The sequence below is a fragment of the Anneissia japonica genome, unplaced genomic scaffold (genome assembly GCF_011630105.1).
Source record: "Anneissia japonica isolate Jap-2015-1 unplaced genomic scaffold, ASM1163010v1 scaffold287965_len1858130_cov191, whole genome shotgun sequence".
Classification (NCBI taxonomy): Eukaryota; Metazoa; Echinodermata; class Crinoidea; order Comatulida; family Comatulidae; genus Anneissia; species Anneissia japonica.
The window spans coordinates 1,316,307-1,331,894 of record NW_022748342.1 but is presented as its reverse complement, the minus strand read 5'-3'; the positions used below and the strand labels follow the sequence as shown (position 1 = coordinate 1,331,894).

The 15,588-nt window shown below is 35.7% G+C and overlaps 1 protein-coding gene across 1 annotated transcript in view; it reads right to left on the bottom strand.

Annotated features, from left to right (window-relative positions):
* LOC117120877 (ultraviolet-B receptor UVR8-like) overlaps positions 1-15,588 on the bottom strand; it is a 69,690-nt gene that overhangs the window by 53,850 nt on the left and 252 nt on the right. The window contains exons 2-4 of the mRNA XM_033265975.1: positions 5,485-6,051; positions 4,774-5,315; positions 857-899 (exon numbers count right to left, since the gene is read on the bottom strand). Coding sequence (XP_033121866.1) covers positions 857-899; positions 4,774-5,179 — 449 coding nt within the window. The 5' untranslated portion in view covers positions 5,180-5,315; positions 5,485-6,051. The remainder of the gene's footprint in view (positions 1-856; positions 900-4,773; positions 5,316-5,484; positions 6,052-15,588) is intronic.

Genomic DNA, 15,588 nt, shown 5'->3' with positions numbered 1-15,588 from the left:
AATGCCCAGGTTTAATGAGGTCTACAGCGTAGTACGACGGTCGCACAATGAATCAACTTCCCAACCTGTGGGAGTTCAATGATGCGACACTATCTACTGATTGTCAGTGGCATTCTGAACGAATCATCACTAAAAACGATCAATTGCACGCGCGTCCCTGCATTGCGCTCTCTACAGAATTGCACTGACCGGCGACCGTCAGGTATAATGAGTGCTACCTATAAACAATAATATCCTTAGACTTTTGAACCATATATTTTCGTTCATTCTTTCAACATCTCTGATCCATCGGTATCCCTGTCCTGGCATGAATCCACACTCCACATCATAATACTCTTTCAAACACCTTCGTAACAAAAAGTCTGTAATTATGAATCCCTTTTGCCTTCATCTTCTAATCTGTTGGAACTAGGCCAACAAATTGGAATAACTTCTTTTGGGAAGAGATGAAGGTTTACCATTTTATAACTTCTTATTGCACAATTTTCATGAATAGCTGGTCCCGTACCATATAGTAGTATCTTGAATAATAATGAGAAGTATTTTGAATAAGGCCAAATAAAAAAAAACTATTGTGTTGGCTATGCCCGAACGACCAAAAATATACGAAATTGAGGTTCGGCATTTAATTTTTTTTTTTATTACAAAGAAAAATATTTTTTTAATGAGCGAAAAAAGGCTGGAATAGGCCTATCTTGCTGGACGGTAGCCGATGTGATAGTGTTATGCGATCGTTTTTTATTTTCCCCAAAACATGGCCAACAAAAGAATTTGGGTTTTTTTTTGGCCTAATATGAGAAAATACATGCAATATTATTTAAATCAAAAACTGAATTGATAATAATTTAATACTTACTGACCACTACTTCCATTGCCCCAGGCAAACACTTCATTGGAATCTACAGAATAATTATAAAAAAACATATTACATTAAAATTATTGCAAATTATCTCCATCTTTACCTTATTTTTAGGTCCTTGGATTCTGCAGGAGGCTGAAGAATTGTCCATTGTGTGGACAAAAGCTAGATTATATACCACAACATAGATTCTAGGCATCTGACTGGTTAAGAAGCAGGAAATAGAAAGTACTTTCCCTATGGAATATTACTTTTTGCCCTGCCGCACGATGTGCAATCTCTAGGCTGCGTTGCTATGTAATGACACACACAAACAAAAGGAGACACGACCTCTACGACGTTGAGAGAGATTGAGATTGGACGTTTGATCGCCTAAGCCTACTTGGTGTGTATTTTTTTCATTACTTTTCTACAGTAGAATCTATGTATGAGGTATATAAAAAAAATATTGACTAGTCTAGATTCGGGGAATGGTGAAATTTTCTTGAGGGCCGAGGATAGGCTACAGTCTACATATCACCTCGGGGCAATAGATTTCACCATTCCTCATGAGCAGTCAATATCTGTCTCCTACTATGACCCGATTAAAATCCCAGTAAATATTTGTTTTATATACAGGGCTGGAAATTAAGGCTCCTGATTTCTTAAGGTACGACAAGGAATTCAACTTTGTCACGCTCAGCGCGACAAGGTCATTTGATAGCGCGAGTAGATTTTGTAAGCGGCAGGAAGGTGGTTTCCCTCCAAATCCCAATTATTTTCAACTTGTACAGCCCATTATTTTCAGTCAGGCAGTACGCAAAACATGCTATCATTCATTTTACATGTACATCAACCAATCAGCATGACCTAAATTGTTTTAGTGTGACGTCACTACACTAAAACCATGTCGATGTGCGCTCATCTTATTCTTGGAAAATAAGCGATCTCCGTCAAAGCGAAGGAGACTGGTACAAAAACATAGGATTGCACGATTTTTTACTATTTTATTGAGTGCTACTCTTACCTGTACCTCCTCGTAATTTTGAACGTTTCCTTAACGTATTTGTTCATAAAATAGACTATGTACCGAAATTTCAAACGATCGTATACAGTATTGACTCATACGATGTAAACGGCCCAGCATCAAGCAATAACCAAAATTTAACACTAAATAGATCGTAAATAAATACAATTAGGCATCATTTGGATGATTATATTCAAAGTACTACCGGTATTAAGGCAGACATCTTTTATTAGAAACCAAACGAATTACCTAAACCTCATACATTATGAATTAAGATTACGCTTCTTCAATCATATGGCTGATGATAACAAAGGGTATAAGTACTCTTTGATGATAACCTCAGCCAGACTTCACGGAGTAGCTATAGTTTAACAACATGCATCTCAATGAGCAACATCTTGAAATTTACAAAAAACAAACAAACAAATAGGTCTCACAGCAAATTTTGAAAACTAATTAAATGAAATAATATAGAAAGCAAATCCTTTACTACCATTTATTTACTGAACGAGCCAATCGGCTTCTGACCTACTTTTGTTCGTATCGGCGGCGTACAAAGATTCAAATGACTTTGTGTCTGGTAACCTCGGTGTCTGGGTCTACCAGAAGAAACCTGGAATTGGGAACGTTTCTCACTGAATGTAGTAGACGGTAAGCATTGTTATTTCATAGGCAACTAGTAATGGGCCTCTATCAAACAATTTATTTCGTTCTTAACAAAGTATCAACAGAAAGTATGCAAAATGATTGTTTAATCGTGTTTTGGAATAATATAAAAATTGAATTGTATATAAATGAATATTTAAAGATTAAATTTTAAATGTGGAATTAATAAAGTGTAACAATTGAATTAATTGGTTAATTTAATAAAAAGATATATAATTCTACAAGGAATGTTTCTTGTTTTGACAACCAAAAAAAAAAACGTAACAACAAAAACAACATCAGTTAAACTGTGCTGTGTGATGCCAATTTTTCGGGCTTAAAACGAAGCCTAAATGGCCTTTGACAAGTGGGGAGCTGGAATCTCAGCACTCCCGAAATGTTGGTGAAAACTCTGGAACTCTGTTTAGGTTGAAATTATTATGTGTAAATTGATTTAGAGTTTTCCCATAAAGACAAAATTCCATCCACGCATATTCAAAATAAGTCAACCAATTTCTGTGCAAATGTTGCAGTAAAGTCGGCCGATGGCTATTGTAACCAATGTATAGGCATTTGCAGTGTTAATGCAATTCTGCAGACCTATTTTCTCGAAATTTCCTGCACAAATGAAGAAAAATACTGAAACATTTAAAGGAAGTATACAGAAAATATAATTAAAGTTTCAGTAATAATAACTAATAATTTTATAATCAATATATCAATCTACTTAAGTAACTGCAGATTTTGGCAGTCCATTGACTAGACAGTTTTTTTTTATATTGTGTATATCTGTTAATAATTAACAGAAATTTATAATTTTCTTAGAAATATTCCTTACAATTGAAACTTTTCTTGAAATACTTTCCCTTTCCTTCCAGTTAGGTTGAATTGCTTACCTTTGAACCTTTTTTCTTTACTATCCCTTTAATATCTATTTTCTTTTTAATATTGTTTCATCCTTTTTCTTAATTCATTTTTGATACTTACCTTTCTTTTAGTTTTTTCATTGTCATTTTCTTTCCACCATTTTACTTCTTTAGTTTTTTTTCTTTCCGTCCTTTTGTTATTTCTTATTTATTATTTTTCTTGGTTTTTTTTTCCCAATTTTTAAAAATCTCTTCTCTTTTTCTTTCATATCTTCTTTCTTGCATAATAATCCATGGGGAGAGTGTAGGTGTGGGTGAGAGGGGGTTTGTTAGGAAATATAAAGAATAAAATGTTGCACCGCGCTTATATCTTATGGGATGCGAAAAGGATGGAGAAATATGTGCTGCTAAAAAAATTACTTGTGCTACCAAATTTTTTGGGGGGGAGCCAGAAAATTTTGGCAGTGCTACCAAGAAAAAAAGTAAATTTCCAGCCTTGTATATATCACTACATACTCTTGATTCCCCATTCTTGAGTTGTTAAGAGGCCTAGGCTAGGCCTAGAACTTCGCTAGCACTTCATTGAGGCCTGCATTTGGTAACTCGGTAAATCACAGTTTGTGACTTCAAGATACTCTTCAAATATTCGGACGACATACTTAAACTGGTTTTTTGTATTATCGCTGGCTGCTGAACTCACTTAATACACTTCTCATGTTCATCAACCCGTTTAAATCTTAAAACACTCTGTCATTGTTATTCATAGTCTAACATTACACGATAATCAACTTCCAGGTCCTCAAATTAGGTCAAATTTGATTAAATCAGTAGAAGCATGCCCTCAACAATACGCTTAGCATAATTTTCTACAATGCGATGTCATATGAGCAAATTGCGAGAGGGCAAAACAAAAAGACTATTTCCCGGCTAGCTGTGCATGGCTGAAACTATTGCCTGGCTTTAACACTCAAATACCTAGAATATATAGTAAATGTGTGTATAAAGACCAATATTCATGTGTATAATATATTCAATTTATCAAATTTAAAAGAATAAAATGTGTCATTTGTCACATTATTACTTTAAAGTAATATAACTGTTACTATGATCACACAACGTAGCAGGCCTGCATGGCATTCCAAAAAAAAAAAAATATCGGTTCCATACGTAGCAGCTGAAATTCCATAATATTTATCTATTTATTATTAATCATCATGCTATTTTGAAATAAAGAAAATAATACATAATATTTTTGGTCTAATTTTTGTCTGAAAATTATTATGTACAATATATATTCGCAGATTATCAAAGATATTCTGATATAGATCAATAAATAGATTGATAGACAAAATCACACAGCCATAAAAAAAGTCAATAAAATACTGCAATATATTTACCTGTAACCACAACTGTATGACTTGATCCACAAGACATCAGTTTTACTCTGCCGTAACGACCATTTGTGGAGAAGTCTGGTAGAACCGCGCCAATTTCGACATCCTTACCATCTTGGTTGCCATTCTGACCGAACTCCCCAAATCCCCAGCAGAGACATTCAGACATCTCTTCTGATAAGGCACTACCTACACTCCTTGTTGGTGAAGCAACATCAATAAGTTCTTGATGTTTTCTATCTGGTGTAGCTTCCATTTCATCTGGTGAAGCTTCAACTTCACCACTAGATGGCACATCAGCATTGACTTCCGTATTCTCGAGAATACTAACCTCATTAACGCACTGAATCAATATGTCCACATTGTTTTTCTCCTCTGCTACAATTTCTTTTCTGCATCTTTCATCCATTGTTTCAAAGATAAGACCCCTTCACAAATCAAAACCACTAGCAAATGCAACTCGGACAAATTTTTCAGCAAAGAAACAGAATAATCGTCAGCTTAACTGATTTCAGTTAGCAATATCAGCTGGAGCTCATTAACAGCTACATTAAAAAAAAACATAGAATAATCATTAAAATTCTACTTAAACCAACATTCGCAATCAAATAAACATTACAAAAAAGAAAGATGACAATAGATAAAATTATGTTACGACCAATTAATTGAAGGTACACGGCGAAATACAAATAAAATTTTACGATTGAAACTTACCGGTAGTTAAAAACACGTTTTACTGGAATTACCGGTGCAACAGATGAGGATTGAGTCGCCAGCTGACTTAACTTCACGCCTCAGTGTCTAAGTTTTAAGCATTTATTACTGAATTAAAACATGAATGTCAATATCCCCCTTTCTTGTGAAGACATAAATTCGGCTCGTAAACGTACAGACATCTTTAAGCTGCTATGATCTCGGAAAGGAACGAGAAAATGGTTAGCAAACATTGACTAGTAATTTAAGCCAGCCAGTTGACTATGAGATCAATAGGACAATATTAGTTACTAATACCACAATTAAAGACCTCAATTTAGTGAATTGAATAGCTATTGAAATTAGCTTCTAGTGGCAATGTTGCTCATTGCCTAGACAAACTATAACACGTTCTTCATGATCAGGATTTCAACAGGGAAACAAATCGGAATCACAGCGACAGAAACAACCATTCTGAATATTTAAACGGCTCTCTGCATTATGTTGATTTTCACATGAAAAACTGAGCAAATACTGGATCCTTAAACACTGGTTACTCTGCCTTCTATTGTAAACATCACGACTCTCCTATAAGATAAAATGAGTTTTAAAAAAATAAGTTTAATTAATAATGAAATAAATACTATAGTGTAGATATACTGTTGTAGTTTTGCTCAATGATTTAAAATATAAACACAAAATAATAATGCTGATAACAATACTGTAACTATAAAAATATTTTTAATTATTGGGTTGAAAAAGTCAATTGATGTAAATGGCAAATTAAAAGCTCCCCACCTGGCCTGCTCACCCTCCCTTCTCCCAAATTTGTAAAAATTCTACACATATAACACTCTAAATTACTCAATATCGTTAAAAACTAAATATCTTATAATGGAGAAATTCTGTTAAAAATAGTGATGATTATGATGTTTTATGTGAAATATAATACAATCTTGATGTACAAAAATGATACTGGCAACAACAGAAGCCAACAGAGGTTTTGTTTGTAAGGTACACAGCCTCAAATAAGAGGGTTTCTGGTTCAATCCAAGCTAACCTCTTGTGCAATTCATACGAAAACATGGCAGTGTGAAAGACTGTAATAGAAAGCAACAAATCAGTACCCTTGGTACAGAACAAAATGAAAATTATAACTTATAAATGATAATAACATTAAATAATAGGCAGTAATAACTTAAGGCAACTATAAGACATAGTAGTTGCAATTGGAAGTGTATAAAAAATTATTTTTTATACTATTTATGTAACTCTCACCATAATCATCTTCATAAACTCACAATAGGCAATGCAGTAAATGCATTATTGATTATACGGCTATCATCATCTATTCCGGACCAAAATATTTCTGTTCATTGTTTTTTTTTTTTTCATTTACTGGGTAGTGCGGAAATAGTGCAGACATACATGTACATGCTAATAACCTATTTTTCATTATTTGAGCTTTCTTTATTCAGGACACAATTCAGTCACTAGCACTGCAGCTTCCAAAGGAAATGAGGGCAAGTATTGAGGTCAGTGCATACCTACAGTGGGAATCTTTATTGGGTAGGGGCTGATAGGGGTGCAAAGGTTAGTTCAAGAGATACTAGCTGGCAAAATAAAGGTGATATATGAGATAATTTTTAGACAAGCATCTAACCCATAGTCCAAAGCCTTACCACTACACAACACGCACCTACTATCATTTTTAACTGATTTACAATTTATATGTAATCAATTCTGCTATTAATGAGAGATCGTCAACAGAAGGCTGGCAGCGGTACAAGTGAACAAATATTACTGTAGACAATGATGAGACTAAGTAGGCTTACAACACGTCACTATAGTCACGCAAATTCCTAACATATGATTAACAACTGATTACACATTTAAAACTAATTGCATTTTTAGATTGTCTACCTTGCGAAAAGTCTACGGAGAAAATTGTTCATACAGTATGCATTTCACATTAATTTTGTGTTTAACATAGCTGTACTAAATTCAAACATGTAAATTGCATTAACAAAAAAGTTTAATTACCAGTTTATTATATACAAAAAATGTACAATGACATCATACTTTTGTTTGGTATCGGGCCCTTTTTAAATAAACTTAAAGAGCATTTTTGGGAGACATAAGGTTGGCAGATTTTGGCAAAAATTTTTTTTATTTGTTTTTGTGAAATTTGAAAATTTTTAATCGTTTTATAGAGTACTTTATCCTTTTTAGTTTTTTTTATTGAAAAATGTTTTGTATTTTTATATGAATTTTTTATCTCTTATATATTTATTGTGTTTGGCGACCCATTCGATAGAGATTTGATTCTCTTTTTGGGAAGCCTGCCTCCTTTTTGTCTGTTTTTTTGGTGTGTTTATATTGTAATCTGTTGAGGTGAATAAATGAATTGAATTGAATTGAATATTTCAATATGATTATCTTTGCTTGGACAAAGTTTGAAGAAGATCCAAGCACAGAAAGTGACCAAAGTGCCTGACAAAAAAAAAACGGACAGAGCAAAATCAATGGCTAAATGCAGAAAAAGCCAATTATTATTTGAATAGCAAAACAGTTTATTTCTAAGCAAATTGATTATTTAATTTATTTATCTTCTATTCATCTAACATTTAGTAGGATAAGCCACATAAGACAATTATACACAAAGTATTCTGTAGACTCATTATGAGGCTTAGAGTATAGTGTTTTGGGATACTAGTCAATTCGCCACCCTTAAAAACTCACCCCTTACCAACTCATCCCTTACAAACTAGCCCTTAAAAACCCAGCTTTCCACCTGAAGCTACAAAGTTGCCCGCCACAAACTCCACACCCTAAATCATACCCTAACAAACTTTCCCCTAAACAAACTTGCCCAATAAACGAACTTGCCCCTTCTCCTTCCTTCCAAGTTTTTGCTGCGAAGCAGCCAATTCATATTCTTGACAGCAATATGACCTCTGAAAGGTCATTGTTTGTCAAAAAACAAGGGCCTAAGACGACTGAAAAGCGGAGTTTCCTTCTTCTGTTCTGCCGGGTAAAATCAATTACTTTAGGCAACGTTTGTAGACTAACCAACACGTACCAACATCCGCATGTCGCGCTAGCCTTATCCTACTCTAGGCCTAGACTAACTAGTATGGTATAGGCCTAGCCTTGAAGGGACGAAGGTCCCAATGAATAACAACGTCGCTCCTTGATAGCTAACATTGTCTATTTAACATCACAATAATTCATTATTAGACCTATAGTTGTTTTTTTAACAACTAAAATAACGTCTCGTATCTATTGTCGTGACGTCATGGCTCGCTGGCTCACACACTTGCGATGTCTCGCACTTGTGATCAAATAACACGCTGGCTCACACTTTGGCAACACCCTTTGGCAGTCAACTCGCCCCTAGAAAACCTACCCTTGGAAACTTGCCCCATAAAAAAATGTACACTTCCTAGACCATGCAGTCTTCAAAATAAAAATTGTAACCTTTGGTAATCAACTACATTTTCCACATACATAGAAATTTTTGAAAATTTATTAAAAAAAAAACCTAAACCATAATTCACCACTATAGACACTTTTTGACAAAAATGAAAAATTACGACTTTGTTACCCAATGAGAAGTATTCTAATATAGACAATGGGTCGTGTCTCATATTATTTGTTATATTTTTATTATTTATTATTTTCACTTGACTCGCATAAATAATTTTGTTCGAAGAACATTTATATGCAGTTGTACTTCGCAGCACTTCACTTGCAATTTTCAATTTCTAGTATAAGTTGTAGTTTACTGTATTTACAGTATGTCTGCAATTTCAGAGTGGGAAAACCAATAAAGGAAGCAAGCTTCTGTACAAAATACAGAAACTAACAGCAGTTAACTTCACACATCAGGAATGAAGACCCGGATTCTCCGAATTTACAGCTCAGTTCCTCTGCGGACTTATGAGGCTCAAGAAGTCTGGCACACACTGGGTCAGCTGATGAGATTCCTCCAAGTATGCAATATGCTAAGACATGCACAATGAATTGGTTTTAAAAAAATGATCAGCTCACTGCAGAATGCCATCAGCTAACTCCATCATGTTACCAAGTGCTCACTCAGAGCGGAGAAGGATTCATCGGCTTACAGACAACAGTCTACTCGGACTGGGTACTTAGTGGAGTTGCCTGCTACTGCACCAAAATATTGTAGCACCAGTTACAGCAAGTGGACCCAATGACCAGGGAAAACAAAGCGCTTCGTAACCTAAAAGCCCGGGCACTTACTGCATGTGATGGTCATCAGCCGACGTATTTCCATGGCGAACCCAGTGACACGACGCACATGCAACTCATCATTTCTAATGACGATCCATTCAGACTACTACCGACAATCAGCAGATGGCATTGTGTCATCTAACGCTCACAGGAAGCAGAGTTGGATTCGTCGCCGACGGTCATACAAACATTGTACGACGCAGTGACGGCCAGGATTTAATGAAAAGGCATAAATACCGAGGAATACACAGTGTGTGCCCAGGTTTTTTCACTCAAGTTAAAATGTTTTATAGGATTAAACAATATAAAATATAATAAGTATTTAACACCTTGAAAGTAAAAACTTACAAGTTCCAGAGCTGTAGCCCCAGGATTCAAAACCAAGATCCTCTGATTAGCATTACTAACTGAGCTATGAGGCCAGGCTGATAGAAAATACAAGTATGGATTTTTCCGTAAGGAAAAATTTTTTCTGAGGATATTTCATAACAATAATGTGATAAATATGATTGTAGAGATAAGAATAGATTACGAAGGCTGCATACTTATTGAATTGCCATCGATTTTACATACAGTATAAGCTTTTGCCCTCCCACAAGGCGAAAATATTCTTGGGAGGCAAAGTTGAAAGGGAATCAAATTCTGCAACAATCGGAAGTAGTTCAATACCACAGGCTCTTCTTAGTTAATAAAAAAGCTCATTATACAATCATACTTCAGTTACATAAAGTAACTACAATTCAACTTACGACTCAGGAGTTCAACATAGTCTGTAGGTGAATGCAATAAAAATTCAATTTTTTTTTAGTAAACCAGCTGCATTATAATCCGTCTAAGGATCTATTTCTGAAACAGGAACGTCACATATGATAGGAAAACTATTCAAAATTCTATTACCATACATCAACATGCATATTCAGGTATAAAAACATAAACTTTACATTGATCATTATTAGCGCCACGTTGTCACTCTCTAGTATGTGTATTGCCTTTCATTTAATGTTTTTGTGAATCATTGTGCAATTTCAAGCTGCTGTCTCAGCCTGTGTTCGATCACATAAAAACATGGAACTTGAATAGAATTATAATTGAAATAATGCGCAGCGAGGCTGATATGTAGCGAAGAGGTGGCTCTAGAGGCAATAATGATGACGTATGAAGTTAATGGGAAGAATTAAACCTGCAAGTACTTTGGGTAACTGACAATTTATTACTAAACTTCAATAAGGTAAAAAATAATCAGGTTGCAGTGAAAATGAAAAAAGATATACAAGTGGGAGGAAAAAACAGGATGCAGAAAAGAATGCAAAAAAATCTTTATCTCTCTGTATGCAGCATTTTGCCATTTCATATTCATCCAAAAACAAAGAGTGTATAAATCCACAAAGTTGTACAATAAATTAAATTTAAAACTATAATGATTAGATAGCATACAAATATTGACTGCTCATGAAAGGAACGATAAAATCTATTGCCCTCATAGTGATGTGGTGACTTGGGGCGGCTGCAAGGGGGGCTTGCAAATGGTGGGATTGCACCTCTCTAAATTGTATTAGGAAAAATAATAGTATTTTATTGTTGATATGAATTACTGGTAAGAATTTTTCGAAATGAGAATGCAATTACCGGGTACCTAGAGGTTCATATTCTTAAAATGTTCGCACCTAAGCCCCAACCATAGTGGGACTGAGGTGGTGTTGACTCTCACGCACCCACTACCGCCAAATCCTGCATCTGTCCCAGATGTCTGTAGCGTAGGCCGTCAGGAAGATAGTAGGCCACGGTCTCCACACCATTGAAGGGGCTATACATTTCAACGTTTTCTGAATCTAGACAGTCAATATTTGTTTTATATACCTTACACAGATTCTACGAGGCTTAAACAAAGTAAAAAAAAAGAGTACCCAAGTAGGTGAAACGGCCAATCTCTCTCATCATAATCTCACAGTAAGTTGGGGCCTAAGACATCACATAATGATAGAAAAAAAGTCTGAAACTACTTTTATCCCCCGGAATTTATTAACTATCTCAACCTACTTCATAGGAGTGATGGTTGAAGTTACCATCCACTTATTAACAATCAGATGCCTGGAATCTGTGGTATATAATAATACAAAATTATAAATATAAAACAACATATTAAAAAAACATGTGTGATCAATAGACCTAAACTGGAATGCTATTTCTAATTATACGGATGCACGTCACGTAAAGTAACTGGAAACTAATTAACAAACGAGCTAATGTATTAAGGTTACTACAAAACAGATTACATTACTAAATTTACATACAAGGTTGCCAGATTCATTACAAAATGTGTGTTAAGGAGAATATTAGGAAATTATATAAACTCAACCCTGTAGTCAATTGCAAATCAAAGATGGTTTTTCAAACTAAAATGATTTACAGTTATAATTTTAGTAGTACATTTATAGTAGTAATGTTTGATATAAAAATGAAGCTTGACATTTTCCAATTCAAATGCAAAGGAGAATTTTAAAAATCAGATGGCCATGTATGTCATTACTAATGCTGAACTGCGCTACAAAACCAAAGTAAACAAAAATTAGTGAGGAAGTAAAAGCCAGAAGATGGAAGTGGATCGGCCATGTGTTAACACGTTGACTGCCAGACCTTTTTTTAAGGTTCCTTCCCGTGTGCCAAAACAACTTTACATGTACAAACATGCTTTTTTGAAATTTTATCTAGTCATATGTCATCAAAACGAAGTGTCTAATAAATTGGCGGGAAAATATTAGGGGGCGAGTATACTCGTCGATGGCACTGTGATAGAACTTTTTACTGACTATGCCAAGTGCGAGTTATCTCGTCCGCTTTTTGCATGTGTTGGTATATGTTAAAAGGGCGCTCCCACTTGTACCGCTCGAGTGTACTACCGGCAAAATAACACAACAGACATATATATGTCATTTGTACGTTATCGTCTAGGTGTATCTTCCACGAACTACCAGCCGTTGAGTTTGTGGTTCTACAATGTATAATAAAGAAGTTATAAATGCTAGAACGTTTCCCCAGATTTGACGAGTATACTCGTTCCTGGCGCACTCAGCAACACCCTGTGAGCGAGTATACTCATCGCTAGCAGCCAACGTGTTAAGGATGGATCCTGAAAGTCACTCACCTCTTCGCTACATATCAGCCTCGCTGCGCATTATTTCAATTATAATTCTATTCAAGTTCCATGTTTTTATGTGATCGAACACAGGCTGAGACAGCAGCTTGAAATTGCACAATCTGTCTCTTATACACATCTAGATGTGTATAAGAGACAGAATGTAAACACTGGGCGTACGCTGCGGTCGAGCACAATGGGCCAAGACCAGACATGCGCTGATTGTCACGTGTGGCAAATATCTGTGAAAAAGCTAATTACTTGTTCAGCCGTAAAGTAAGTCAATGCGTCTGATTTACGATATATTTCAAGCTGTACCATACTGAAGTTTTTTAATTGTGCAGAGGATATCTAAAAAATCTGCTAAAATTTGCGCGCAAAAACGCTGGGAAAAAGGTGCACGGAATTGTGATTGCTGCATAATTGCATTGCTAATATATTATTAAGATTTTGTTCAAAGCATAATTTTCAGCAAAATCTGCACTGAAATCGGCCCTTTTTTCCTGAAATGCGTGGACGGATTTCTAGGCCAAGTTTTGCCGGATTCCTAGGCCAAGCCTGCGTGGGGAACATATCCTCCATGCAGGCCTTACTAGCCTATACAGTCTTCAAAGGATCTTAGGCCTTGGAAAACAATGTATTTCATTACAAAACAATCTATTATTCAAATCTTCAAATTATTGGGTGGGATTATATTCAAGTGCCTCATTTTGCATGAAAATGGCACCAAAGTCAGACATGGGCTTCTACCCGCTTCAGTACTGATGTGGTTATTGTTCATTTATTAAGATCATATAATTATACCATGGAGGTATTATTGAGAAGATCACTCGAAAAAGCTACGCGCACGCACAGCTATGCAAATGAGCCAAGAAGAAAGCTGCCGCAGTGCGTAAGGAACGTTTGCGCGATGCCTTTGAAGTCTAATGTGTTCCTTGCCACCAAATGCTCAGCAGGCTTAGATTATCAAAAAATTGAACACGGCAATATGGAGAGCATGTTCTTTTCTCAATGCGCACTACTTACAGTCAATCATTATGGTTGCGCAATCGTTTCCATCTTGAAACCAATACATTGATCTTCCAAGAAATGCCAAACATAATAAGGTCACGTAAAATAAAACAATTGGTTAGCATCCCCGCCCGACCGTCAGAAAAGCCCCCGACATGAATTTTCCGACCTGAATTTTTTTTTTTTTTTTTTTTACAAAACACTCAAAAACTCCATCTCCCGAAGGCAATTTATATAGGCCTAGGCTTGCTTACCATCCGTCCGAACGCCAGCCGACGCCAGCCCTGCAGTTCCATTCCATCATCGTCCCGTCTAGGCCTAGTCCTTACTTCTATCTAGAAAAGGCCTAGTTTTATAGTGGTAGTATAAAAAGAGTGTATTTGTATAAACGGTATAGCCGATGCTAAGCATTAAGATTTACTCGGGATTAGGTTTATATTAGCAAACTAAACACCGATCCGATGCTTACGTCTCATGCTTTGTGCAGAAAAGCCAAGTCGGCCAATCAGCGCGTTGGTATTTCCATCACTTTGGAAGTAGACATCACAGCAGCGCGAAAGAGAAACAAGGAGGAACCGTGCTCTGTGTGGTGACCGGAGACAAGACAACAAACATGGCTGCGCCCATCAGTTTAAAACTGTGGCATATTCACTTCTTACCTGTGTGCAATATTTCACGAAATAAAATTTTAAAGATAAATTTTCATAGGTAGGACAGCATAGATAAATTATTACTGGAAATATAGTGGCGAGATAGTGCATGCGTATATTAGCGAGCAAACCGTCCGGCCGTCTTTTGGACTGCCTACAATTATTTAGGAAGGCAACTTTTACCGTGACGGCTTGGACGGCTTGGCCTAATCAGCTCGGCTTAGCCTAATTGGGCCTGGTCTACCTTTAGCAAATTCTTTATATATTCTTCAAATCTATCGAATGTTATATTAAACTAAAGGTAAATCATATTTACGTTTGATAAAAACAACGTTTATTGATTGAATGTACGTTTTCGTACCAATAATCGATGGGGATTACTAACGACGGACGTGGCCCGCCATCGGCTCAGTGCCACGCCCACTGGCTTCCATTTTGGAAAAACAAAATAGGCCGTCTATCTGGCGAAACCCCTGCATGGCATCAATGATGACTGATTTGTTGTTCCAACAAACCCAGTATGGTCCAGTTATAATTAATGTCCAGCAAACACAAACTTAAACACAAAGCATGGAATATTCACATGCTGGTACAGTGACGTGATGTTTCCAAACAGCTGGTCCAACTAGATGTCAAAGTGTTTATCAGCATAAACATAGCACATGATACTAGTGAAACTCATTAACAGTATTCACTATTGAGTATTATCACTATATGTACATACTCAATCACATAAACAATCACAAATAGTAATCAATTGTACAAAATGCCAGTTCAAAAATTATGTTTCTGTTTATGAAGGGACAATGAATTATTATACGACTATGACAAACTTCAATCTTCTTATTTTGCTGTTATTTTTATTTTTAATTTCACATCCAACAGCAATTACACTTGCCAATTAGGATGGAATGCTTTAAACCTGTTATCGATATCATCAGTTCTGTAAACATATACAATGTTGCATGTTTTAAAACTTCATAGGGATTTCAATATGACTGTTATTCATATAGGCAAAGCTTATCTGCTTGATATAGATGAATTACATGATTTCTTGTATCCAATTTTGCCGTC